Source organism: Arachis ipaensis, chromosome B8, assembly GCF_059453495.1.
Source record: "Arachis ipaensis isolate K30076 ecotype BB chromosome B8, ASM5945349v1, whole genome shotgun sequence".
Lineage (NCBI taxonomy): Eukaryota > Viridiplantae > Streptophyta > Magnoliopsida > Fabales > Fabaceae > Arachis > Arachis ipaensis.
The window spans coordinates 30,761,229-30,787,495 of record NC_142443.1 but is presented as its reverse complement, the minus strand read 5'-3'; the positions used below and the strand labels follow the sequence as shown (position 1 = coordinate 30,787,495).

At 33.3% G+C, this 26,267-nt stretch overlaps 2 protein-coding genes across 2 annotated transcripts; both read left to right on the top strand.

The window, feature by feature from the left end:
* The first annotated feature begins 20,348 nt into the window (after positions 1-20,348).
* On the top strand, positions 20,349-22,233 carry LOC148547591 (uncharacterized). The gene is made up of 2 exons (XM_088495507.1): positions 20,349-20,784; positions 21,458-22,233. Exons 1-2 carry the CDS (start codon positions 20,349-20,351, stop codon positions 22,231-22,233), a joined length of 1,212 nt encoding a protein of 403 aa, XP_088351633.1.
* Positions 22,234-22,368: 135 nt separating this feature from the next.
* On the top strand, positions 22,369-23,361 carry LOC148547590 (uncharacterized). Its single transcript, XM_088495506.1, has one exon. It carries the CDS (start codon positions 22,369-22,371, stop codon positions 23,359-23,361), a length of 993 nt encoding a protein of 330 aa, XP_088351632.1.
* The last annotated feature ends 2,906 nt before the right edge of the window (positions 23,362-26,267 follow it).

Here is a 26,267-nt window from a genome sequence, read left to right as displayed (position 1 = left end):
TATGAGGACATGAGAACCTGTGCTGCACTCCTCTTTCATTTAGAATCTTTGATAAGCTAACATATTCAACAGCGTTGTCAGATTGTAACTTTTTAATTTTTTGTTTAATTGCAATTCAACCATTTGTTGGAAGTGATTAAAAATTGATTTTAGGTGAGCTCTAGATTTAATAAGGTAAAGCCAAGTGAATTTTGAAAAAGCATCAATAAAATGCACATAATACCAGTTTCCACTGTTATCAGCCTGGGATGCAGGTCCCCAAATATCTGAGTAGACAAGATCTAAAGGTGAATTGTATACAGTTTGTAAAAGAGAGAAGAGTAACTGATGTAATTTTTCAATACAGCAGGCTTCACAAGTTTCTTTATTAGGTGAAATAGAAAGATTACAAGTTTTGAGTACTTTTGACACTACCTTATGATTTGGATGCCCTAATCTTGCATGCCAAATCAGAAAGGAATTAGACTGTGCTAATGAGGATGTGTAAGCAAAAGGTGTGTGTGCAGCAGTGATGTCCCCAAATCTATACAGGCCTTTGTCAACACTTCCTTGGAATAATAATTCTCTAGTTCCCTGTGATTTGATGCAGCATTTGTCAGAATAGAATTAAAAAAAAACTCTATTATCACAACAGAATTGATGCACACTCATCAAATTCTTTGTGATTTCAAGCACATGAAGCAACTTAGTTAAGGTAAGTAATCTTGAGCTCAAATCAGTTTTAAAACATATTTTACCAACATGATGAATATGCAAACCTGAACTATCTCCTATGACAACTTGTTCATCTCCAATGTATGCCTCTTTCTCTATGAGATTTTGTGCATCATGAGTCATATGGTGTGTGGTTCCAGATCAGGATACCAGTTCGGATCTTGAACAGTGGAGGGAGTTGCTAAGACACTGCTGTAGTTTGCCTTTGGCGGAGTGATTTCATTCATGTCTTCATATTGCTCCTTATCATATCTATACCAACAGAATTTTTCTGTATGTCCAACCCTATCACAGACTTGGCATTATGGCCTTCCACCATGCATCATTCTTCCTCGACCATACTGTCCTCTACCATAATCACAATCTTGTGTGAATCTTCTTGCATCTTGAGTCATTCGCGCTGCATCATGTGCACCTCTGCTGCATCCCCTAAATGTTCTTCCAGGTCTACCACAAAAGTTATCTCTATAGTTTCCTCTTGCTGCTGAACTTTGAAAATAAAATTGATTTTGTTGAATCTGTGAATGTTGTGAATGCTGAGCTACATTTGCTTGTACAAAAGATTCAGATTTTCTAAATCTTGCTAGCATGCTTTCATGAGCGAGTAATAGTGCTTCTAATTCTCCCACTGTTATGCTGGTTGATCTTGTCAAGACTGAGGTCATCATATTTCCATATTCTTCAGTTAGACCGTGTAGTATTGCATTGACATGATCGCTTTCTTTCATTGATTCACCTACTGAGGCTAGTGCATCCATAGTGCTCTTTATTGACAAGACATATTCCGTGACCGAATTGCCTATCTGAATTGTGCTTAGTTTGTTTTTTAGCTGCATTACCTTGGCCTTGATTTAGGATGAGAAGTGATCCTCCAGCCTTTTCCAGATTTGATGAGTAAGCGTACAACCAACCATTCTTGTGGTGAAGGGATTCAACATTGAAGCTAGAAACCAGGATTTCAGAAGAGCATCTTGTCTTTTCCACTTCTGAAACTCTGGATTTACTGCTCTGTTTGGAAGAAGAATCTGAGAAATTTTCTCTCCAGTGAGATGATTCAGCATATCGTTTCCTTCGATTGTTGATTCTTCTTGATCCTTCCACTGCAGGTAATTGTTTTCATCTAGTTTCATGGAAATAGGGTTGTAACGAAATTCTGAGCCATGGTTCTTGATCGATCTTCAGCCAAAAAAACTCTGGATTTACTGCTCCATTTGAAAGAAGAATCTAAGAAATTTCCTCTCCAGTGAAATGATTCAGCATATCATTTCCTTCGATTGTTGATTCTGCTTGATCCTTCCACTGCAGGTAATTGTTTTCATCTAGTTTCATGGAAATAGGAGTTGCAACAAAAATTTGAGCCATGGTTCTTGATCGATCTTCAGCCAAAGATCCAGATCAGATTGTTTGCGAAAGCTATGGTACCAAAAAGTTCTGATACCATGAAGGTATCGGTGCCTTAGGCACACAGAAGATAGATAACAGAACTGAGTTTAGTAGAGGAGCATGATGAAGATAGAGAGAAGGGATGAGAATGAGATTTGAGAGAAGAATGGAGAGTTCTATTATTGAACAGAGTGAAAGTGAATAAAAAAAGTGTGAATTACAAGCAGACTTTAGCTATTTATTATAGCTGAGAGATAATACAACTGAATTGATAACTAACTGAAACTTCTGAAAACTAGTAACTAACTAACTGAAACTTGCAACTGAAGCTTGTAACTGATTCTAACTGGATTGACTTTAAAGTAGTGCACATGCTTCTCAACTTATTTGATCACAGTGTTTAATACACTCATCAAACTGAATATGTTTAATGTTTTTATTTAATATTTATGCTAAAAAATACGTTATAAATTTCTAACACATCTAAAATAACATAATAATACATAAAATATTTTATGTACCTGGTCAATATTCACTTAAATCTTTGGTTATATTATTTTTCTTAACATAATGTCAGAAATTTAGTACATTATGTATTACTTGGACTTATAAAAAAATTTTGTCTTTACTTATGTAGATGATAATTATAAAAAATATTTAAGAATATTACACCAAATCATGACTACATATTTAAAATAATATAATAGCACATAAAATATTTTTAGACACATTTAAAACTTGTCTCAGTTTATCCAAAAATTATCATTACCTAGCAATTAGGATTCGATATAATTATAATACATCAAATTTTAATAGTGCATCTAAAATAATATCATAGTATCTAAAATATTTTTTAAACCTATCCAAAACTCATAATTATAGTTTACTAGTTTTTATCATTAAATTTTATTTTTATAATCCAAAATAATAAGATAGTACACAAAATTTTTTAAATACATCCAAAACTTATATAAATTCATCCACGTATAAAAATTACCTAACAATTATATTAACAAAGGAAACTAGAATCGAAGCAATTGATTTTAATAATATTATTTTAATTTGATTAGAGTTTAATTTTGATTTATTAATTATTTTATTAAGTTTAAATTTAAATATAAATATTTTAACTTTAAAAAATATAATTTTAAAATTTAAATATATATAAAAAAATTTTGAGACATAATAACTAAAAATAATAATTATTATTATTTTATTAATTTTTTACCGATAATATCTGATTAAAGGATAAATGATGATGGATATCTAATTGAGTTGTTAATAAATAATTCATGAATTGTGTTGGTAGGTGGCGTCTAGATTAGTATAATTCAATTAATTTTAACTTTGCACTAATTTCTACCTAGTATCTTATATGATAAATTCCTTTTTACCCCTATTTATATGAAAGTTTTAGTTTTTTTTTTTTTTTTGGATAAATTTAGGGTGGGTTTAGAAGAAAAAATTTAAAATTGAATTGATTTAATTTTAAAAAAATTTAATTGAATTAAATTGAAAATAAATTATTGTATTTAGAATCAATTATATAAAATAAAAATTTTTAATTGATTTAAAAATGTATAGAATGTTTTAGCTTGATTTTTAATTTTTTATTACCACATAATCTTTTACTTTCACCAATAATCACTGCTACCATCATCATCATTAGACCACTTCCCATCTTCAAATATTTTTTTTATATTAATATTAAAGGGTAAAAATAATTTTTTATATTTTTAACGCATAAATTCATTTTAATTAATTTTAATTTTTTTAAAGATAATAGTAGTATTTTATTCAATAGAGAAATACATACAATGTCCAAAAGTCAAGACAAGAAAAATAGAAAAAGGAGATTTTCAAATATTTATGAACAAATGAAATTGTAAGAAGAAAATAACATAGAAAAATAAATAGAAAAGAAATCTTAGGATACTATGCATAAGACAAAATAGATAGCTCCTGGTTCAACTTAAACGATGTTGTTAGTATTTTTTTCGGAGGCTACTGGACATGCTCGAAGATTCGCCGACACCTCTCCTACTAAATATTTTAAACTATAATCAAAACCAGTCGAACTCTTTGAGGGATTGTTCCTTGAAGTATAGTTTGTAACATCAAATCCCTCCACCGATTGAAGAATAAGGAACATTTATGGTTTGGAATGAGGTAAGTCAAAGGACTCTTCTTCCACACTAGATTAGCATCTCCACAAAAAAATAGACAATACATGAGTGATTCTAGAGCTGATTTACAAATTGGACAAATTGCTGGAATGGATGGAAATTCCTGGTGGATGAGAAGTAGAATAGGAAGCTTACCATGAAGGATTTTTTACGCAAAGAGCAAAATCTTATGAGAAATTTTTAACTTCCATAAAAGGCTCCAAATTGGCCTCTGTTACATGAAATTTGGACAAAATTTAATGGAGGTATGGTAAAATTGATAAACAATTCTGTATCCTGATGCAACATTATATGTTTTTGCTCTGTTCATTACCCATGAAATTGTGTTTTCACCTTTTCCTAGGGTTATGGAGAGGATTCGCTGAGCAATTTCTAGAGGAAAAAGATTTGAGATTAATACTTGGTTCCACTATTTATTTGATAAAAATATGTCTTTAACCCATAACAGATGGTAACTATTTAATAATAGTGCTGCAGATGATAGAACAGTAAAAGGGTAAGGAGGAGGGAGCCATGGTTCACTGAAGATTCGGATATTACCAGAACTTACTTTTCAAGTAATGCATTTCTCTACAACTCACCTCCCTTCAAGAATACTTTGCCAACACCAAGAAGGTAAGGTTCCTACTTCTACTGTAAGGATAGAATTAAATCTGAAGTATTTACTTTTAAGTATTTTAGAAAGAAGAGAGTTAGGTTGAGTCATGATTTTTCAGCACTGTTTACCCAAAAGAGCCAGGTTTTGAGCTCTGAGATCTTTGAAACCAAGTCCGCCTTCTTTCTTAGGCCTAGTCATCTTATCCCAACTAATCCACACCATTCACCTTTTAAAACCTTGCTGCCCCCACCAGAACTGTGTTAGAATACTATGAATTTCATTAAGCAAATTATCCAGAAGTTTAAAACATGACAATATGTATATTGGTATGGCTTCAGCAACTGCTCGGAGTAATACTTTTCTTCCTCCATTAAAAAACAAGCATCTTTTTCATCCTTATGTCCTTTTGAAAACCTTATCTTTGATTGAGTTGAAGGTGACTTTCTTAGAGCGGTTGACAACGGAAAGTAGACCCAAATATTTATTGTGTATACCTATGTAAAAAAATTTAGTTGGACTGCTAGGGAGGTTCTAATCAGCTTTGGAGTGTTATTATTAAAGAACATGGCTGATTTATTAAGATTATTTTTTGTCCATTGAATCTCTCATAAGATTCCAATAATTCTAGAATAGAGGCACAACTATTTTTTGAAGCTTTACCAAATAGAATGAAATCATCAGTGAATAGCAAGTGATTTATAGTTGGGCATCTTCTGTTTATCTAAATTTTTCGAATGAGAATGTTTTGCTCTGCTTTGAATAGCAAGAAGGAAAGTTCTTTTGCACATAATAAGAAAAGAAAAGGGGATAGAGGGTCACCTTAATAGATGCCTCTATTTGGTTAAAAAAACCATAGGGTTGACCTTCCACATCAACAGCGTAAGAAACGGTTGTCAACAATTCACAAATTCAGTCAATGAATCTCGATTCAAAGCCCAACTTCTCCATAATAAATCATAGAAAATGCCACTCCATCTTGTCGTAGGCTTTACTCATATCAAGCATGTCATTTCGTATTCCAAGCCTCGTTTTTTTTTTGTTTAAGGTAGTGCATACATTTGTGTGCTATAAGAATGTTATCAGAAATAAGTCTACCTTTCAAGAATGCACTTTGAATAGGACTAATTACATTGTTCATACACCCTTAGAGTCTGTGGACCAGTACCTTCGAAATGATTTTGTAGACAACAAAGGATAAACTGATGAAACTTATCTGAGTCATATTGCTCGCATCTGGGACCTTTGACACTAGATAGATATTGGTGTGGTTAAAATTTTTTAAAATTCTACCTCCAGCAAAGAAATTCCTCACAACCCAAAACACGCCATCTCCTGCTATATCCCAGTAGAATTAGAAGAATTTAGCCATTATACCATCCTCTTCTGGTGCACTCTGAAGGTGGATACTAAAAGTAGCTCTTTTTACCTCTTTCATAGAAACAGATCTTCTGAGCCTACAGTTCATATTAGTTGTAACCTTAGACTCGAAGTCTGTGAAAAAAGGTATAGGATCCGCCTGATTAGAAGATGTGAAAATATTCTTAAAGTAATCCTCAGCCACCTTAACAATATCAGCATTGGTTGATGCCATATCCCCATTATCCCTCCGCAGATAGCATATCTTATTTCTTCTGGTTCTGGATTTAAATTTTTCATGGTAGAAGTTTGTATTTTGGTCTCCTTCCTTCAGCCATTTAATTCTAGATTTGTCTTTCCAATAAAGCTCTTCGTCCAAATAAGCTTTTTCAAGTCGCTGTTTAAACTCAAGTAATTCAGTGTCTCCCATGATGACTGATGTCCGTTTTTATTCTAGAAGAGCAGTAACTTCTACAATCTCCTTTTTAGAATTAATAGAGTTGTTCTTTTGCCAGAGAACCAATCAGTATCTAACCAATTTAAGCTTCTGAAATAATCTGAATATCGCTGGACCTTCTATATTTGAGTTCTAGACCTTGCTGATAAAGTTACAATTTTTTTCTTCTCCACACCAGCAGAATTGAAACTTGAATCTCCTCTTTGATCTTTCTGGTTAGTAGTAGTGTCCAAAAGGAGGGGGCGTGATCAGAATCTGCCTCTGATAGTCTAAAGACCATGGGATGAGAGTATAATTGGGACCAAGATTCATCGACAAGTACCCTGTCAAGTCTTTCCTGAATTAGTTCACCTTCCCTGTATCTGTTATTCTAAGTAAATGGTCTACCCACCATTTCCAAATCAATCAACAAGTTATATGTAATAAAGTAATTAAAGACATCAATAAAAGAATGAAATTTAGGATTACTACCAAGTTTTTCACCTTGATCAATATTGGAATTAAAACTACCAACAATAACCAATTTATCTTGGAGTTGGGAGAGCACCAAAGATATTTCTTGAAACTGGGATAGCCGAATATTCTCATTGCAATTTAAATTAACGCCTATAAAATTCTATTCAATATTGAGAGGGACATCTTTTATCAAGGCAGCAATATAGAATAACTGAAAATCTGAACAACAAAATCATCCTTCCATGCCAACACAAGTCCACCTGCACTACCAGAAGGATCAACAATTTGCTTATTAGAGTAGCCACAAGCCTTGGATTTTCTTTTTACCTATCGAGATTAATTTTTTGTTTCACAAAGAAAAACTAACTCAGGGAGTGGGATTGAACAATCTCTTTAATTAGTTGTGAACTGCCAAGGATTTCTCCAAACTCCAACAGTTCCACGATAATATTCTCATGGGTCTTGGGGTGTCATTGATTGGCTGGTATCTTTTATTCTCTGATCAGCAATTGGCTCTTGTTCAACACATATCTTCTTGTCCACAAGTTCTATATATGTCTCCAGTCCCTTAGAAAAGTCTTCCTCTATCATAAACACTAATTCCACTCCTTCTTCCATGCTCTCTAGGTTTTGAAATGAATTTACTTTTTTTTAGTTCATGATATGAACGAGGATGTGATGATAAAATGAGAGAAAGATAAGAAGAATAAAAAGAATAGAAGAAGGAAAGAAAGTTGTAAGAAATGAATTAAGATAAAAAAAATTGAAGAATAATGAGAGAATTAAATAAAAATTTGATTTTGATTGTTAACATAATGAAAAAAATAATTTAATTATTTATATAATATGTTGTTAAAAAAATATTAAAATAAAATATTACATAGAAATGTAAAGTTATGAATTTCTAAACAAATTAAACAACCTATGCTAATATGTATGATATTTATATTCTCAAGTATATGTATTCTTAGCTTTTTCTATTGTTCAGGAAGGATATTATAAAATTTCTATTTAAACAATTAAAAGCAATTTTATAACCAACAAGTATAATAAGAATGTGGGAATAAAAAGATTAATAAATTACCTTTTAATTATGTTTTCTATTTTTTTTCATTTGTTTATTGTAGTTATCCTTTGTACTCTATTGTTGGTCCGCTGTATATATATATTAGAATTGAATATATACAAGGTTTAATTATTTTGTTAATCTTTATAGTTTCGTGAAAATTTTAATTAGGTTTTTATACTTTTTTTTTTTAATTGAGTCTTTGTATCAAATTTTTTTTAGTTGAGTTCCTATACTTTTTTTTCTTTTTATTTGAGTCACTGTACTAATTTTTTTTAGTTGGGTCCCTATACAATTAAGTCAATTATTACTACCAAAAGGAACCTAATTAAAAAAAATTTGGTGTAAAGAGCCAATTAAAAAGAAAAAAAGTATAGAAATCTAATTAAAAATTTCACAAAACTATAGAGACCAACAAAATAATTAAACCTATGTACAAATATAAAGACAAAAGATTGTGTTATAGATTAAGCTTTTGCTAATATTCCTCATTTCAATTTTGGAATTAGACAATTTAATTTCTGTAAATATTTAATAAAAAATAAATCATAAAATTAATTGCATGCCTACGCTAGGTTTATTAGGTAGAGTAAAAGTTGTTTATTACTAAAGATATAGCAGTATTAATATCTATACAAAGACTATTCAGAATTTAGGCGTTAATTAGAAAGTTAAACTCATATATTTTATATATAAGATTTTTATTAAGATAATTATTTTTTAAAAAATTAAAATAATTATTTTTTAATATTTAAAAATATTTAAATAATTACGAACTTAACTATTAACAAATCTAAGTACTCTTTGATATATGTACTCTGAGAAAAAACGTTATAAAACTCAACTGATTGTAAAATATATATTAGTTTTATAACTTGAGCTAATAATATATTATTAAATTAAAAAATATATATTATAAATTTAAAATTTATTGTAATAAAATTAAATGTAATATGTAATAAAAGATAATTGATTATCATAAATACTAAAGTTATTTTTATTATTTTTAGATTAGATATCTATAAGTCATATTATAGGCTCTCCACTATGATCTTTACATCTTTTTGCTCTACTATATACTTTTTCTGATCATTTCTCATTTCCTTCAGTCGTATGGGTTTAAGATCCAAACAGGGACTTGAGCTTCTTCTAAAAAATGTAATAGAGTACAAATAAATTTGTTATGATTTAAATTGATGTTATTATTATTTAATTTAGTTTGTTTGACTAATAAATTAGATTTCAATTTTATATTATAGTCAATTATGTCATCAATTATTATTTTATAATTATTTTTTGTTATGATTTTAAGGAATGAATGATGAAGAAATACAAATATGGCCATATGTGATGCTAATCCCAACAATAAAAAATTGCAAAGGAGAATTACAATGAAGATATGTTGCTAATAACCACCTAGTACACAAACAACTAATCATAAAACATAGCCATTTAAAGAAGGAAAAATATAGGTGAACAATAATATTAGTGAACAATATAAATAAAAGGGTTAAAAAAGTAAATTAATTATAAATGTAATTAATGGTTTGATTAATTAAATTCTAATAATAATAATTATATTTCAAATTTTAAAAAATTAAGGTTTTCATATTAGTGAATTGAAGCTCTGCAACTAGCCTCTCATCTTATCTTCTTTTTGCTGGACCCTTTTCTCTTCTGCACTCTCAATCCAACCCCAACTCTCCATCCGACACTACTACCATCACCATCGGTGACCGCCGTCGCCTACCCTCTCTCTCTTCCCTCTCTTCTCTTTTCCTTCCCTCTTTCTCCATTTCTCCTCAATCTCTTGTACGATACCCCTGTTTCTTTGTGCAAAGCCCAACCCCGTCGAGAAACCCAGTGCAATCCAGTAGCGGCTGAGCTCTGTGCCGCTGCAACACCGTGTCTGCTACCCTCTCTTTCCATTCTTCCCCTTTCACCAACGCAGGTTCCATGCTTCCTCCTGTCCGTGTTCTTTTGTTTATTTATTTTAACTAATTTTTAATTCTGCTTTTAGTGTTTAGATTAGGCTTAGATTAATGGATTGATACTTTTTAGATTCTAAAATGTTTTATGGCTGATTTTTCTGGATTGATTGCTGCTTAAATTGAGTTCAAAATCTCTGTTTACATATTGTGCACACCATATGCTCCATGAAATGTCTGAGTGAAATTTTTGTTTAATTCTTTTGTTTAGCCAGCATTTGTCTTAAATTTTGTTCTCTTTAAGCATTATAATTCAGAATTGTGCAATTTTATGCTATTTTTAATGATGTTTAGATTGAGTTTTGACAAGGCACTTGATTATTAGTTTTGTTTAAACACCAAATTGGTTTAAAATTTTAAGTTTGGTCATTTGATTAATATAATTTAAGAAGTGCATATCATGTTTAGTTAAGTGAATTGAATGGAACTATCTATTCATATATGTTTTAAACATTCCACATGGTTGCCATTAGATTATTTTAAATTCTCATCCTTATGCTTCGATGCCATGCATGCCCAAACAAATTTGGTCACAACTCACTTCATAGATGGAAATATATGCTCTAAGTGGAGATGATTTTTATTTTGGATGCTCACTAAATGTGTTTTTTGTTTTTGCATTCTTTTTTATTTTTTCACGCTATATAATATTGCTAGAAAATATATGTACAGTTTGTGCATAACATATAATATAAGTACTCAAAGGCTCCAAAAATTCAATTAGCAAGTCCACAATACATACAACATTGATTACTACTATAAGAAAAATAAATTAATTAATAAACAAATAAGAAGAAGAAGAAATAAGAGAGGATTGGAAAGGAAGGAATTGAAGAAACAAAAATGAAGAATGGGAGTGTATCATTCACATCCAAGAAGAAATAATGAGCTTTTTGACTTTTCAAAGCATAGAAATGGACTTGGTTTTAGGTTGTGTAGATGCGTTGTGGCAGATCCATGCATGCTCTATATAAATACTTAATACAAGCCTAACTAATTAAGTGAGATTTTGTATGAGTACATTTTTCATTGTTATTATTTCTTGTAAGTTATGTATAGTAATAAATTTTTAATGATATTCTTGAAAAAAGTATTAATAAAATATTTTTAGTTGAAACTTGTTTAATAGTACGGTATCTAGTTAGTTTGTTTGTTTGTGTATGTTTGATTGTAGGTCATAGAATGTACGGACATTACTGAGTTTGAAAGTGATGACATGGATCTTGTTGATGAGGTTTGGTCTCTAGTATATTGCTATTTCTTCGTGAACCGCATATTTGAACCGACCATTAATCCTCATGTTCATCGAATGATGTCTGTTTTGAACTGATTCGCAGTTACCGGATCATAGTTGCCTTGCCGAAGATGAAATACCAAGAGTTGGGATACGGTTTGAGCATTTGAAGCTGGCTTAGAATTTTTATGCAACATATGCAAAGAAAGTCGGTTTCGATTCAATAGCGTAGCGGATGGTTATTTCTATTGGTATCCAGATGGTAATTTTGTAATGGCCTTGGTGTGGTGTGTATAATTAGTTACAATTATGTTAAACTGGATATTCGATTTAATAGAATAGCGGATGTTTATTTCTATTGTTACTCAGATGGTTATTTTGAATAATTTGGGTGTAGTGTGCGTGATTCATTAAAAGTATTATAAACTGGATGTTTGATTTAATAGGAAAGCGAATGGTTATTTCTTTTGTTACCAAGATGGTTATTTTGAATAGTCTGGGTGTAGTGTGTGTGATACGTTAAAAGTAATTTAAACTGGATGTTCGATTCAATAGGGTAGCAGATGGTTATTTCTATTGGTGACCAGATGGTTATTTTAAATAGTTTGGGTGTAGTGGGTTTGATTAGTTACAAGTATTTTAATACGGATGTTCGATTCAATAGGGTAGCGGATGGTTATTTCTATTGGTGCCCAGATGGTTATTCTTAACTATTACCTTTTACAGACGCTAATATCTTGGAACACAGGAACAGAATCAGAAGAGTTCGAGAACAAAAAAAGTTTTCCCTACTAAATTTTATATTGTGTGTTGTAAGAAAATTCTATCGCGAAAACACGTAAACAATGATAAAAAGGTATTTGTGGAATTAAAACTAAGTACATCTATTGCTTCCTCCTATTCCGGTTCTTCCTCACATGTAATTCTCTAACTCGTTTCATCAATGTCTTTGTGTTTGGTGTTGTAAATGGTGACTTAACCTCCCTTTTCTTGTTTCTTGGACGGTTGCGGCATATGTTTTCATCATTTTGTTCCAACAAAGTTCGCACCTGATCAATTAATTCATTGTGTGCTCCCATGACAATATCCATCATGAACTCCACTCTCATTGACCGAAACATATCCTGTATGGTGTTTTCATTGTGAGCGCGATGTTTGAAGTGTCAAAGTAACATGAAACGCAAATAACAAACTAAGAACAGAGCGACTGGGTAACTTACATCATCCCATTCATCTAGTTTACAATCTTCAGTCCATGTCTCCATGAATTTAATAGCATAGATGCCACAATCCCAACTACATAAGAAAGAATAAAGAAAAAGAAGAGAAATGCGTTACTTGAAACAAGAAGTATACGGAAAGAAATGAATTGAAAGGACTATACAGTGTATTTCTGTTAGCGCTAAAGTTTTTATATACATAAAATAAAATCAAGACATATCCTTTGAAATTTTCTTGAAAGATATTTTGAATAAAAAATATTATGTAATTAATATTTATTCAACTCTGGATTAATATTAATTAATTTCTTATTACAAAAGGAACCAATACAATTCCTAATAAAAATTGCTTAATAGGCACTAGAAATTATTAACACTAAAAATTGCTTCATAAATGATTTAGGTCATTTCAAAACCGTAAATTTTTTACATTTATGTAGTATAATAGTCCGCTCGCATTATTTAGAAAATTTCACACATAAAAAATATTATTTCTATATAACTATGTATTATTCTTAAAAGTTTAACACGAGTCTTTACAACATCCATGATCGAAAATAATAAAGTTATAAATATGTAGACATCAAACATTATGCAACTATAGTATTTATAACTAATTTAACTCATATCTAGTTAAACCATCACTAAAAGCCATCTCTTTTTTGTATCCATCGTTTCTTATAAAATTGAACATCCATAATTCATAGAAATTAAAAGTCAATTACATGAACCAGAAACAGATAAAGAAAAGAATTCTAAAATATCAAGCCCAAACTCCATCAAATTTCATACTGTTCGCTTTAATCCAAGCATCCATGAACCATGTGATATTACTATCTTTGCTGTAATTTCAAAAAAAAAATATGAAAATCAACAACAGAACACCCACAGTCGTGCGCAGTATGAGTAGACAGGCAGATAACAAAAAATCAAGTAAAACAAGGTCCTTGAAAGTGTAGCAGTCAAAATTGAACTTCTGATTACGAAAGTCACCAAAACAAGTCATAATATAACAGCTTGATAAGCTCTAGAGATTAGTAACAACAGAAATTGCGTCCTAAATGCTGTAGATCATGTCACAACGCTCAACTTTAAATATTCATCTAGTATAATTTTCCCGCTGCAAGTATTAAAAAAATCAAACGGACCAATTAACTTGTAAATTCAAGGCAACACACTATTTATTTCGATCTGGTGTGTCAAAAGGACTATTCATGCTAACTTATTCACTATTTTTAAAGTCTAAAGCTGGTTTGTTTAGAATGTTCCCAAAGATTGATTGCGATGGTAGTCAAATATGCTGATCAACATGTAAATAGAGTCTTTACATGGTCAAACTGAATGCCAAAACTACTTTCATTTAGATCCTATCCAATCAAATGCAACTAGACATGTGAAGAAAAAGTAAAATACACTTTCAGCTAAGACTAGAAAAATGTAAATTGATTCCAAATTATACTTACAATTTTTTTCTTAAATAAACAAATAGGATACCGATTCAAACCTACCTTTTCAAAATCAAATATGCATAATAAGAGAATTGAACAGTTATTCAAATGTGACACCTTTTTAAGTTAGGTATTGAAAGGAAAAAAAAGTTAACATCATCAACCAAATTTCAAACAACTGTGCAAAAAATTCAACCATCCATTCATGTATAGAAATGACCATCCAACTTAGAGTGATTAAACATACAACTCACAAAGCAACAAATTTTAAGCACGTGCTTCACACCAATTGCTGACTTACTAATATTCAGAGACAAAAACAAATCCAAATACAGTCAACCATTAAAAAACAAGACACGAAAAACCAGATCCTCAACAACATGTACGAGTCATTATTCTTTTCAGTTTCCTTATGTTAATAAACACTTGAAGAAGTCAAACAGGCCCAGCAATTCCCACAAGCAGCAAAACCCTTCTATGCAACCATAACATAAACATTACTATGAACATCTAAACCTTGAAGAAATGGCTATCGAGGGACTGACCTTCAATAGGGGCAAGCAAACACACACCACGGTTGCTTTGGTTTTGTCCGAGGAAGACTCCAAGCGGCGCAGACATGCAGTGACTTCAACCTCGGAAGATGACTGTTAAAAGACAACGCTGGTGGCGGCTGGGTGACTTCCACGCGACGGCGACAGGGGGGTTCGCCTGCTGCTGTTCGTCTTCACAATGGAGGCGCCCCGGAGGATGGTCGGTTTGGCGAGGGGCAGGATGGACGACGGAATGCAGCAAAGAAGAAGCGTCGGATGTGGGAAGGTCCTCCTTTGTCAATGCCGTTTCAATTGGGAGTAGGGGAAGGCTACTACTTCCTGAATGCCGTTTGAATAGTGGGGAAGGGGAAAAGTTTTTACTGCTAGGTCAAAGAAGGTGGGAGTGGGTGGGATGATTATGATGTTAGTAATTAAGATGATTAAAATTAGGATTTGGGAGGGGTGTATACGGGTATACTGTGTTAGTAATCTAATTGGGCTAATTTTTAAAGCAGATTGTTCATATTGTTCAACAAGGTCATTGTCTACCTAGCGTTCCCCTTTAAAAAAAACTTTGTCGATAGGGTTGTTTTGCCTTGGATGTGAGTTTTATAAATTATAGTTGATTTTACTGCATATTATTTCTCAAACATTTAATCTTAGAATTTTTAAACTGTCCACATACAACTTACTCATCTCAACCTAAATTTTGTAAAATTTTGCTTCCAGGTACTTCTTTTCTGTTTCATTTAATACACATATATTTAAACTGCCCATAACTTACTGATGTCAACCTAAATTCTTGTAAAAATTTGTTTCCAGATACCTCTTTCAAGTTCTTGTTCGGTCAATATTTTATTAGCTGAAAATTTGACACAACTTTTAGTATTTGGTTAAGTGATTGATCTTTCCATCGTCGACTAATTCAGAGAGTTCCAACAAACAAATTTGAACAAAAGAAATTTAGTTATAGTGAAAGTTCATGTATTATGATAAATTATAATCAAACTTTCTAAGTATTAGTGTATCTTATTATATTAAATTTTGTTATAAACCATACAACAAATTAAAAAAAAATAGCCATTGATATTTTTTATATAATTATTATCTAATTTTTTAATGTTTTTGGAGTATGTTGCATTGTATATAAATAATGTAGATACTTAATATTTTTTAAATTTGATAAAAAAAAATAGGTCATACTTTAAAAATAGGGTTAAGTATAATTTTGGTCCTACAGTATAGGTTCAAATTTTTTTTTCGTTTCTAACCTTTTTTCTCATACAAAATCTCCCATAAGGTTTAAAACCTAGTTTTAAAAATCGTCATTTTTACTTAAATATTAAAATTTGGACTAAATTACCCATAACAAAAAAAATTATAAAATAAAAAAAGAAAAAATAAGAGAAAGAGAGTGTTTTTCTCCTGTGAAGGGGACGGGAAGAAGAAGGGAGAATGAAAGAAGAAGAAGCTGCCCACAATCCACCTCTGTTTCCGCTTTCGCTTCCACCGCCACCTCTATACGATTTTTCTCCCTAAGGTAAGGACGATTTTAAAACCAAGTTAAACCTTAGGGACGATTTTGTATGCAAAAATAGGTTGAATACAGAAAAAAAATTTCGACTTGTACCTTAAGGACCAAAATCGTACTTAACCCTTAAAAATACGATAATTACATCTAGATACGAGAAGGATGACGATAGATTCATATCTAGGTACTCTTCTAAAAGTGTGCCAAAAGATTCTGAGTAGGCACGCTTTGAAAATATGGTTACAGGTTCCAGACTTTTGGTATACTTTAAAAGTGTGGTTATAGGTTCCTACCAATTTTCACATTTTTTGTTTATAAAAGCGTGGCCAAAAGTACAGCATGACCGTTGATAAAAAAGTGTGGCCATAGAAAATTAGCCATGGATAAATAACCGACCCTTTAGAAAGCGTATCGATAGCTCAAAAAATGTGATAAATTACTATGGCTACGTTTTTCCCAACTTTTTGACACATTTTTAAAGCAGGGCAAAATACAAATTTCTTATAGTGAGGCTTATTGAACCAAGTGTTAGCTTAGGCTGAATAATTTAAAAAAAAATCTTTTAATTAAATTTATAATACTTATTGTAGGTAAATTTTACTATTTTAATTTAGAAATTATTAAATACTTATTTTGTCACTTTATTAATTTCCTAACTTTAGAAGAGTTTAATCCAAATAATTTTGGGTATTGTTGTAACACTTATTTGTAGAAAAAATTATATTAATTAAATTGTTACGGGCCAAAAATTTTATTTTAGACTATTTATGTCTGGCATGACAAGAAGCTCAGTGGACTATCTTTCAAAATAATAAGAAGAAGAAAATTTATATACATTTCCGTTAAATAATGGTCATCATTCATTTTTATTATATTAACTGATTTTTTCCCCTTAATTCTAAGACAAGCGTTTAATTAAAGAATACATTTCATTTCAGCCAACAGTCAGTCAATAAAAATTTTAATATTCTTTTTCAATAAAAATTAAAGAACCGAAAAAGATGAAAAAAGATTTTGTCTATTAGTAAAAAAAAAAAGTTAATTCTCAATATTTAATTATTTATTTATTCGGCTTAAAGGAAATAGGGTGTTTCATTATTTTATTCGTTTGTATTTTTGTGCAAGCGGGGTTGACTGAAAGTTGATTTTGCTTTGACGCAAAAATACTTTAGTCTTAACTTAACAATGTTTTGAGTCTTTATCAACTAGCATAGGTATGGTTGGTGTTTTACAAATTTCAATTTTGCTACTAAACGACACATTTTTGTTATCCATATTTTTTTGGGTTAGATTAAATTAAAGATGCATGCATGAACTGATACAACTACAAGAGTGGAAACATGACTTTGAAAAAGGCTCAACTCTCTTTGACGTTTTCCCTTCCTTTGTCTTAATCACAGATCCATACGCGTGTTTCCACCTACAACCCCTAAGCCATCATCCTAATTAATAAGTTGGGCACCAATCATATAAAAATGGTAAAATATTTTTTTTAAAGTTATTTATTTAGCCACAGTTAACAAATATATTAAAAAAATATAAATTAATAATAAAAATATAAATTATAATAAAAATTGAAGATCTAAAAGAAAAAATAATTATATTAATGATTTTAACTAATATTAATTCAAACGATACTGAATTTTTAAATTAATATAAAATAAATTTTTTTAAATCTCAATTTCACAATAAATTTTATTTAAAAATTTAAAAACAAATAAAAATTATTAGACTAAAAATAAAATAATTAACAATAAAAATTAGTAGATTAAACTAGAGATCTCCAAAAATCAGAGAATGAAAAAAAATATTAAAATAATTATAAAAATTATAAATAAAAATTCAACTCATAAAAAAATATTAAAATTTCAAAATTAAAAATATTAAAATTATAATAAAATAAAAGTAAAAAAATAATATTATAAAATTTATAAAAAAATAAAAAATTAAACAATCCTCTAATTTAAATCATAAACAAATTAAAAAATTAATATTAATGTCAAATTAATTATTTTAAAAATATATAAATACATTTTAATAAAAATAACACTTTTAATTTATATCACATGTTAAAAATCTAATACATGGCAATCTATTCAATAAACGAAATTAAACATTTTTATTTAAAAATATTTTAAACATTTTTAGCTGAGTGTCCACCTAATAAGTTTGGTTGAGTCAAACATACAAATATGATGTGCATTGATCTAAACAAAATATTACACCAATGTTATATAAGAAATGTGTTATTGTTATGCCTCTTGACATCTTCAGTTCATCATATTATACCCTCTTGTTACTATAATATTTAATTATTTATCATCCACATAGACAGAGCTAGACTATTAAATTTTAAAAAGGGACTAAATAAAAAAGGCACGAATAAAAATTTTAGAATTAAATTAAAATTTATATATAATTTATCTATTTTGACACACTGAGTTTTGCAATTTTATTACTAATGAAAGAACGGAAACCTCTTAATTCATCAAAATAGTTCAATTAAAAAAATAAAATATCCACACACTTTCTGATAAGGTATATTTTATTTTTCTTTTTAATCGATGTGAAATTTTAAAGCAAACAATAGAAAGTTTTTTCCAAAAAAAAAAAAAAAAAATAGAGATAGCTTTATACTAGAATAAGCTGGGTATCTTTATGCTTAATTAACCATCTAATTAAAGTATAAGTAAAACTCAAAGAGCTTGCCTATCAATAGTAGTAAAAGTATTCTTCAAGTTAAACCATCTAAAATAGAAGCAAAAGGAGAGAGAAAATTTGAGGGGGGAAAGAACATAGATAGGACGTGTAAGATGTAACAAGGAAATTGTAAAGTGATGTGAACTAGGTGAAAATAATTAATTGATGTTTGTACGTGAGAAATCAAAAGAAGAAAAGGATAAAGAAAGAAAGTAAGAAAAGTTGCATGTATAATCAACTAACTAAATTGGAGCTTTGGTGACGAGAGCTGAGGTAGCAAAATAATACTGAAAATCTTGTAGTGTTACATAATATCTATGCTATAAAGTAAATAAAAAACAAATGTAATATCAAAATGAAGTGCAAAAACTAATAATAATATTAGAACACTTGATAAAGAAAGTAAGATTTTAAATCAAATCCTTCGTCCTTCAATAAAATTTTTCATACTTGTAACATATTTATAACATATTGCGGATTGAAACTAACAATTCAATATAAAATACATTCATCTCCCATATAAAGAATCTGGCATTATTGAAAACGATGTTTACGATCACTAGCTTACAATGGATCGGAGGTCTCCTTTAATTTTTTACCAATCAAATAGACTGACTCCATTCATTAATTAGCCATCACCTATGGGTAACTTAGGCTCCCTTTGATGAGTAGGTGGAGATAGATGAAATATATATATATATATATATATATATATATATATATATATATATATATATATATATGAAACCAACTTTTAGCCAGTGAATATTAGCGGCTAATTTTTTTGGATATGAACCTAGGTTTGGTGTAACACTCATTTATGGAGCTTAGAGGTATTTAACAAGTGTGTGACGACGGTTAGCTGACGGAGAGAAATCGGATGGTCCGATTTCTTACAGGGATGGGGGCACAAATCGGACGGTCCAATTTGTGCGTGGTGATGTTGCATGCATGGAACTCGAACCATACAATTTGTAGCATGCGGAGGGTTTTTTCTTTTTTGCCCAAGGAAATCGGACCTACCGATTTGAGGGCTGATTTCAAAAAAACTCTAGCTCACCCAAATCGGACCCAGCGATTTCTGGGTTTCAAAAATTTTCTGGGCGAGCTGTCTAGTAATCGGACCGTCCGATTTATTAGTTCTAAAAATTTCGAATGGCCATACATGCGGTCGGATGGTCCGATTTGAGTGTGATATACATATATATATGTACTCCCAATCTGAGCAGCTCATTTCATTCTTCTTCTTCGGTGCTACAACTCTCTAAATCTCTTCACTGCAGATCTCTTCTTCTTTATTTGTAGATCTCTTCTTCTCTATTATCATGGATGATAGAGTAAGATTAAAAGTGTATTATCATGGCCATATTTTATTACAAACATCAGAAGGAGTGAAATTTGTGTGTGATAATCCGTTAGATATTATTATTCCATTCACACTGTCATTTGAAGAATTAAAAGGGGTCATTTGTGAGAAGATGGATTCTCAAATATCTAGGAGAGTGTCGTGTATTCTGTACAGATATCCTATATCTGTCTTTGGTGGGTTCGTGCAATTTCAAACGAAATACGTGACCGACGAAGCGAGCATGCAAGAAATATTTTCAGTGTATCTTGAAAGTCGGTCGCGAATGACGTTTATCGAATTGTATATCGAGTTCGAGCAATCTGCAGTGGACCGAGATATTGAATTGGAAGATTACAACAGTGATAGTGAAGAAGAGTTCGAAAGTAACTACGAGGTCGTTGATCCGGGTGTAGACGAAGATCAAGCTGACAAGGCTATGGTGGCAGATGTGGCGGATGTGGCAAATGCACTAGCAAATCAGCAGCCGTTTGTGGAGCCGAGTTTCATGCGGTCATTGGATTTGGAGGCCATGCATGCATCGGAGTTTCCTCAATATGTAAATGCAGGTGCGCCATTAATTTAAATTAAGATTTGTGATAGTATGATTTGTGCATGGGTTTTGAGTTTAGGACAAATAGTTAAGACAAGGGTAAATAGGCAAAATATAGCATGTAATTAGTAATTGTTTAACATTTAATTATGAAGTGAACATGTAGGCTGGAAATGTAGTGTTTTCCGTCAGTGTTGATAGAATCAAACTGGCTCGGCCGGTTCGACCGGACCGACCGGTTCGACTGGACCAGCCAGTTCAACCGGACTGGCTTGTTCGAGCAAAATGACCTGTTTGACCGGACCGACCATCTAGACCGGACCAGCCAGTCCGACCAGGCAGGGCATTAGGACGGGACTTGGTTCGACTGGACCAATCGGTTTAACTGACAGACCGGTTCGACCGGACTGGTCGGTTCGTCCGACAAACTGGTAAACCGAATCTTAGACCGGTCCGGTCCCATGGTGAGACCGCAGAAGGCAGCAAAAATTATTGAATTATTAGTGAAATTTTTTTACTATGCTTTATTTTTTAATTACATAAGACCGGGTAGATCAGTTAAAGCAGTGATCTGACCGGTTCGATCACTGGTTCGGTTTTGAAAAGTACGTTTTCCATTGTTCTGTGCTTATTAGTTTATTACATTATTAGTTCTGACAAGTCTAAAATTTGTGATGTTGTTGCCGCAGAGCTTCCCCTTATGCCGGATGGTGAATTTACTGTGGGAATGGAATTCAGTTCTAGGGAGGCAGTAATTAAGGCGATGAAAGATTATACAATCCGCAGATGTGTAGATTATCGGGTGCATGAGTCAGAACCGACGATATTCTATGCTAAATGCACCCAGTATGGTGTAGGATGTGATTGGCTGATCAGGGTGAGCAAAATGTCCAGAAAGTTCTCTTGGGAGATAAGGAGGTACAATGGTAGTCACACCTGTACTAGGGTCACCATTTCTCAAGATCATTCGAAGCTGGATTCCAACACAGTTGCAGAAGCAATAAAGCCGTTGGTAGAAGTTGACCCGTCTATTAGGGTGAAATCAGTGATTGCGGAAGTACAGTCAAAGTTTAACTATACCATTAGTTATCGCAAAGCATGGTTGGCAAAACAGAAGGCAGTGGAGTCAATTTTCGGAGGGTGGGAAGTTTCGTACGAAGCTTTGCCGATATGGTTTGAGGCCATGTGTCACAAGGAGCCATCCGCAGTTGTTCATTTTGAAACAATGCCTGCGTACCAGGGAGATGACTTGGTTCCTAATATTCGTGTGCTACACCGAGTCTTCTGGAGTTATTACCCTTGTATTAGAGCCTTCAGACATTGCAAGCCAATAGTGCAGGTAGACGGAACTCATTTGTATGGAAAATACAAGGGTTGTTTGTTGGTTGCAGTCTCACAGGATGGCAACAACAACATCATGCCGATTGCATTTGCGATAGTTGAGGGAGAGACATCTGAGGCTTAGCACTTTTCTCTGAGTAACTTGCGACAGCATGTTGTGACACGGGACGGTGTGGGCCTTATCTCCGATCGACACGATTCCATTAGGTCTGCTAGTGCCCGTAGTCACGGAGCTTGGTCTCCTCCCAGAGCATTCCACATGTTTTGCATCAGACACATAGAGTCCAACTTTCTGAGGAAATTCAAGGCTCCATATCTACAGAAGCTTATCGTCAACATCGGCATGATAGTTACGATTACATTTACTCCTGAACTCAGTTATTATGATGAACGTTTTTTATGGTGGGTCCTTTTTTATGTGACAGGTTACTCGCGAACAGTTCGCGAGTACGAGACGCGATATCAGCGTTTACGTGAGCGGGGTGAGGCTTATACCAACTGGTTGGATCGAATTCCGCATGAGCAGTATGCTTTAGCATTTGATGGGGGATATCGATGGGGTCATATGACAACCAATCTAGTGGAATGCATCAACTCGATACTGAAAGGGGCTCGCAATCTTCCAGTCACTACACTTGTTAAGGCAACATTTTACAGGCTTAATGAATTGTTCACCCGAAAAAGAGCCGAGGCTGAGGCTAGAATTAATGTAGGACATGTGTTCTCTGAGCTTGTAACCTCCAAACTACATGCAAATCAGCGGGCAGTATGTAACATCCAAGTTAGTTGCTTTGACCGACAGAATGAGGTATTCGAAGTGCGTGAGAGTCCTAGTGGTGTGGAGTATGCAGTGGACCTCCGTCAACAACGGTGTGACTGTGGTGAGTTCCAAGTTGACTGGCTTCCGTGTCGACATGTGTTTGCTTGTTGTGCAAACCAACATCTTGATTGGCAACTGTATGTACATGATGTCTACAAGATGGACCAGATTCGACGAGTGTACAGGGCTAGGTTTAGGGCACTCGGGAATCCAACAACATGGCCTATTTATCATGGACCTCGATTTGTAGGTAATCCATTCCTTAGACGGGTATCCAAAGGTCGGCCAAGGATGACCCGTTTCTTGAATGAGATGGACACTCGAATATTGCGTGGTCCTAGGCTATGTAAGCAATGCGGGGACGAGGGTCACAGCCGTAGTAGATGTCGTCAACGTGGTGGTCCAAGTAATCCGGGTGCGACCACGCAATAGAGCTCCGGCCATAGCGGTCACTCCATTTAGTGTATGACTTTGAATATTTTATATATTGTATGACTTTCGTATGTGATGTTATTGTATGACGTGATTAACAATTCCAATTCAAGACATAATTCCTTCTTTTAAATAAATCAATCTCAAAATATATCATGTTTAAAACCAAATCTTTTTAAATATTTACTTCAAACGAAACTTTCAATTTTATAAAATTTCGGCAGCATCTCCTCTAAAACTCAGACTTTGCCACCCTATTCGGGTCCCATCCAAATATTTCTCAAACCTGTTCTCAACCATTTCCAGATCTCAAACATTCTACAAAATTGAACCAGTTCCATGAATAAGTCCAACACATTCTACATAAATAAGTCCAACATGCTACATAAATAAGTCCAAGACATGATACATAAATAAGTCCAACACATGCTATATAAATAAGTTCACGACAAGATACATAAGTAAGTCCAACATCATTTTCTCATCGCCCATTTTACATCTTTGACTAATTTCTTGCATTTCTTTGCAACATTTTTAGAAGCGGATGGGGTATACCGACTAGCGCTCCGCCGAGGGGGGTCAGCTCTAAGGTTGTATCCTTTTCCTTTTTCGCTAGTGGTTGTACCTATGAAAACATTCGATAACCAACTAATCAAATCAACTAATCAACTCAAATAATCAATAACCAACTAATTTAACAAACAACTAATTCAATAATCAACTCGAATAATCAATAATCAAGTCAAATAATCAATGACCAACTAATTAAATCAACTAATCAACTCAAATAATCAATAACCAACTAATTCAACAAACAACTAATTCAATAATCAACAATCAATCCAAATAATCAATGACCAACAAATCGTTTTACCTGCAGTAGGCGCTGAACCATCATCCGAACCATCACCCCCATCATCATCATCCTCACCATCTGCCTCATCCTCATCGTCGTCCTCATCGTCATCCTCATCGTCATCCTCATCCGCAACATCATCCCCATCTGGATGGTCAACCAGAAAGTCATCATTGTCCTCATCAACTGGCTGGTAACTCTCTAGAATAAGATTCATTGGAACACGACGATCAATTCCGCTCTGTATGATACCCCTCCTGGCATCATCACTCATACTAGAGTCAACAGAAACTCTACCTCCGGAAGTACCAGAGGAAGTGAGCTGTCGAGGTCTCGTATCCAATGACAATCTACCTGGAGCAATCCCACTCGGTTAGGCCATCTGGTCGGTGGGAATGTCTCTGTAAGCTGGATATGAGTAACCTGGCACAGGAGCCATGAACCCAAGTAGCTGGCTAAAAGAACCCTGTTCACCTGATTCTTGGTGCGGGACACTCCAGTACTGCTGATATACTGGTGGAGTCAAGTAATCCGCAGAATGCGTGTCAGGAATGTATGGAGTGAACTGCTCAGGCTCTTGTTGTGCCTGTGTTTGTGAGGGGGGCGGCGGTGGTTGCGGTGACGATGGTGGTGGCGGTGATTGTACTTCTTGGTTCTCCTGATTATGCATAGGATCACCGGGCTGATTCTCTTGCAGTTCAATCTGTGACAGATGCAAGTGGTCACCAAATGTACCTCGGTACAAATGCAAGTAGATATCTGCCTGATGCTGTGAGGGCACCGTGTCATCGATAAGAACATGACTATATCGGTTCATCCAATGCATAACCCAGAATGAGTGGGTTTCAGACCAATCTTGATTCTTCGGACCTGTCAGAACTTCGTCGTGTGCTTCACCTAGGTCTCGCTCCTGATTAGGAATGCCCTGAGTCAAGCCAAATTGCCTCCTCAGTCTATCAGATGCATGCCACTCAATACATTCAAAAGATATAAGTGGAACTGTGGCACTCCAAATAGCAGAATGCTGACGGATGTCAGGAGGAATCACGTCCGGATCGATCCTTCCAATTGCATAAGGCTCCCAAACAAACTGCACACATTATGCAAGTAACCGAGGATTACACACAGAATAATAACACGGCTAAACAAAAAGAACTACTTGTTTATTACAACAAACATGTCCTTCTTGCAGAACATCCAGATCACTCCTATAGTTCTCAAGGGTACGAAATTTGTAAGGCCGATTTTGACGTTCTCAGTTATGCCATCTGACATCAAGCGAGTCGCTAACTTACATTTATGGATACAATTTAAAATATACTATTTAAAAGCGTTTAGTAATTAAACTTACCTATTTGCAATCGGAAAGATTCGAGGATTGCTTGGAATCGGCGCAATGAATGGTAGACGGGTCCAAGCCCATGCAAGCAACAGTGTCAGCGGACCATCAATCTCCTTACAGTCGACCCGAGTTGCTCTACACAATGATCTATACAGGTGTGCCAGGCAGGCCGATCCCCAGCTGAACTGTATGATCCCAACAAAGTTACGGAGTAACGGAAGAAACCTCCAGTGCACCCCTGATGCAGACTTATCTCCAAACATAACGGTCCAAAACAATAACATTATGTGGCACTTCACGTACCTCTGAATCTGGATATCATCAACCAACACTAATCGATCTTTCAATGCTCGAAACCAAACCAACTTGATGGAACTTCCCCTGCAGTCTGCCTTCATAGGTGCAACACCAAACTGGTCCAAGCATTCAGTCTCTAAAGCCTCATAATTGCTCAGTGTCGGTCCCATAACTGGCAAACTATTTGTCGGAAGACCAAGAATTAACGCCACATCCTCCAGTGTCACGGCACACTCACCAACCGGAAAGTGAAACGTGTGGGTCTCAGGGTGCCATCTCTCGACCAGAGCATTAACAAATGCCGACTGACATTGGACAACTCTAATCTGTGAAACATGATAAAAGCCTGTGTCCCGTAAATACCCCTCCACTATTGGATTGTACTGATCCGGTGGCATGTAGTGGTCATAT

Excerpts from the sequence above, each read along its gene's own strand:
- LOC148547591 (XM_088495507.1), top strand. The coding sequence starts at position 20,349 with ATGGATTCTCAAATATCTAGGAGAGTGTCGTGTATTCTGTACAGATAT. Across the intron at positions 20,785-21,457 it reads TCCTCAATATGTAAATGCAG|AGCTTCCCCTTATGCCGGAT; the intron begins GTGCGCCATTAA and ends TTGTTGCCGCAG.
- LOC148547590 (XM_088495506.1), top strand. The coding sequence starts at position 22,369 with ATGTTTTGCATCAGACACATAGAGTCCAACTTTCTGAGGAAATTCAAG.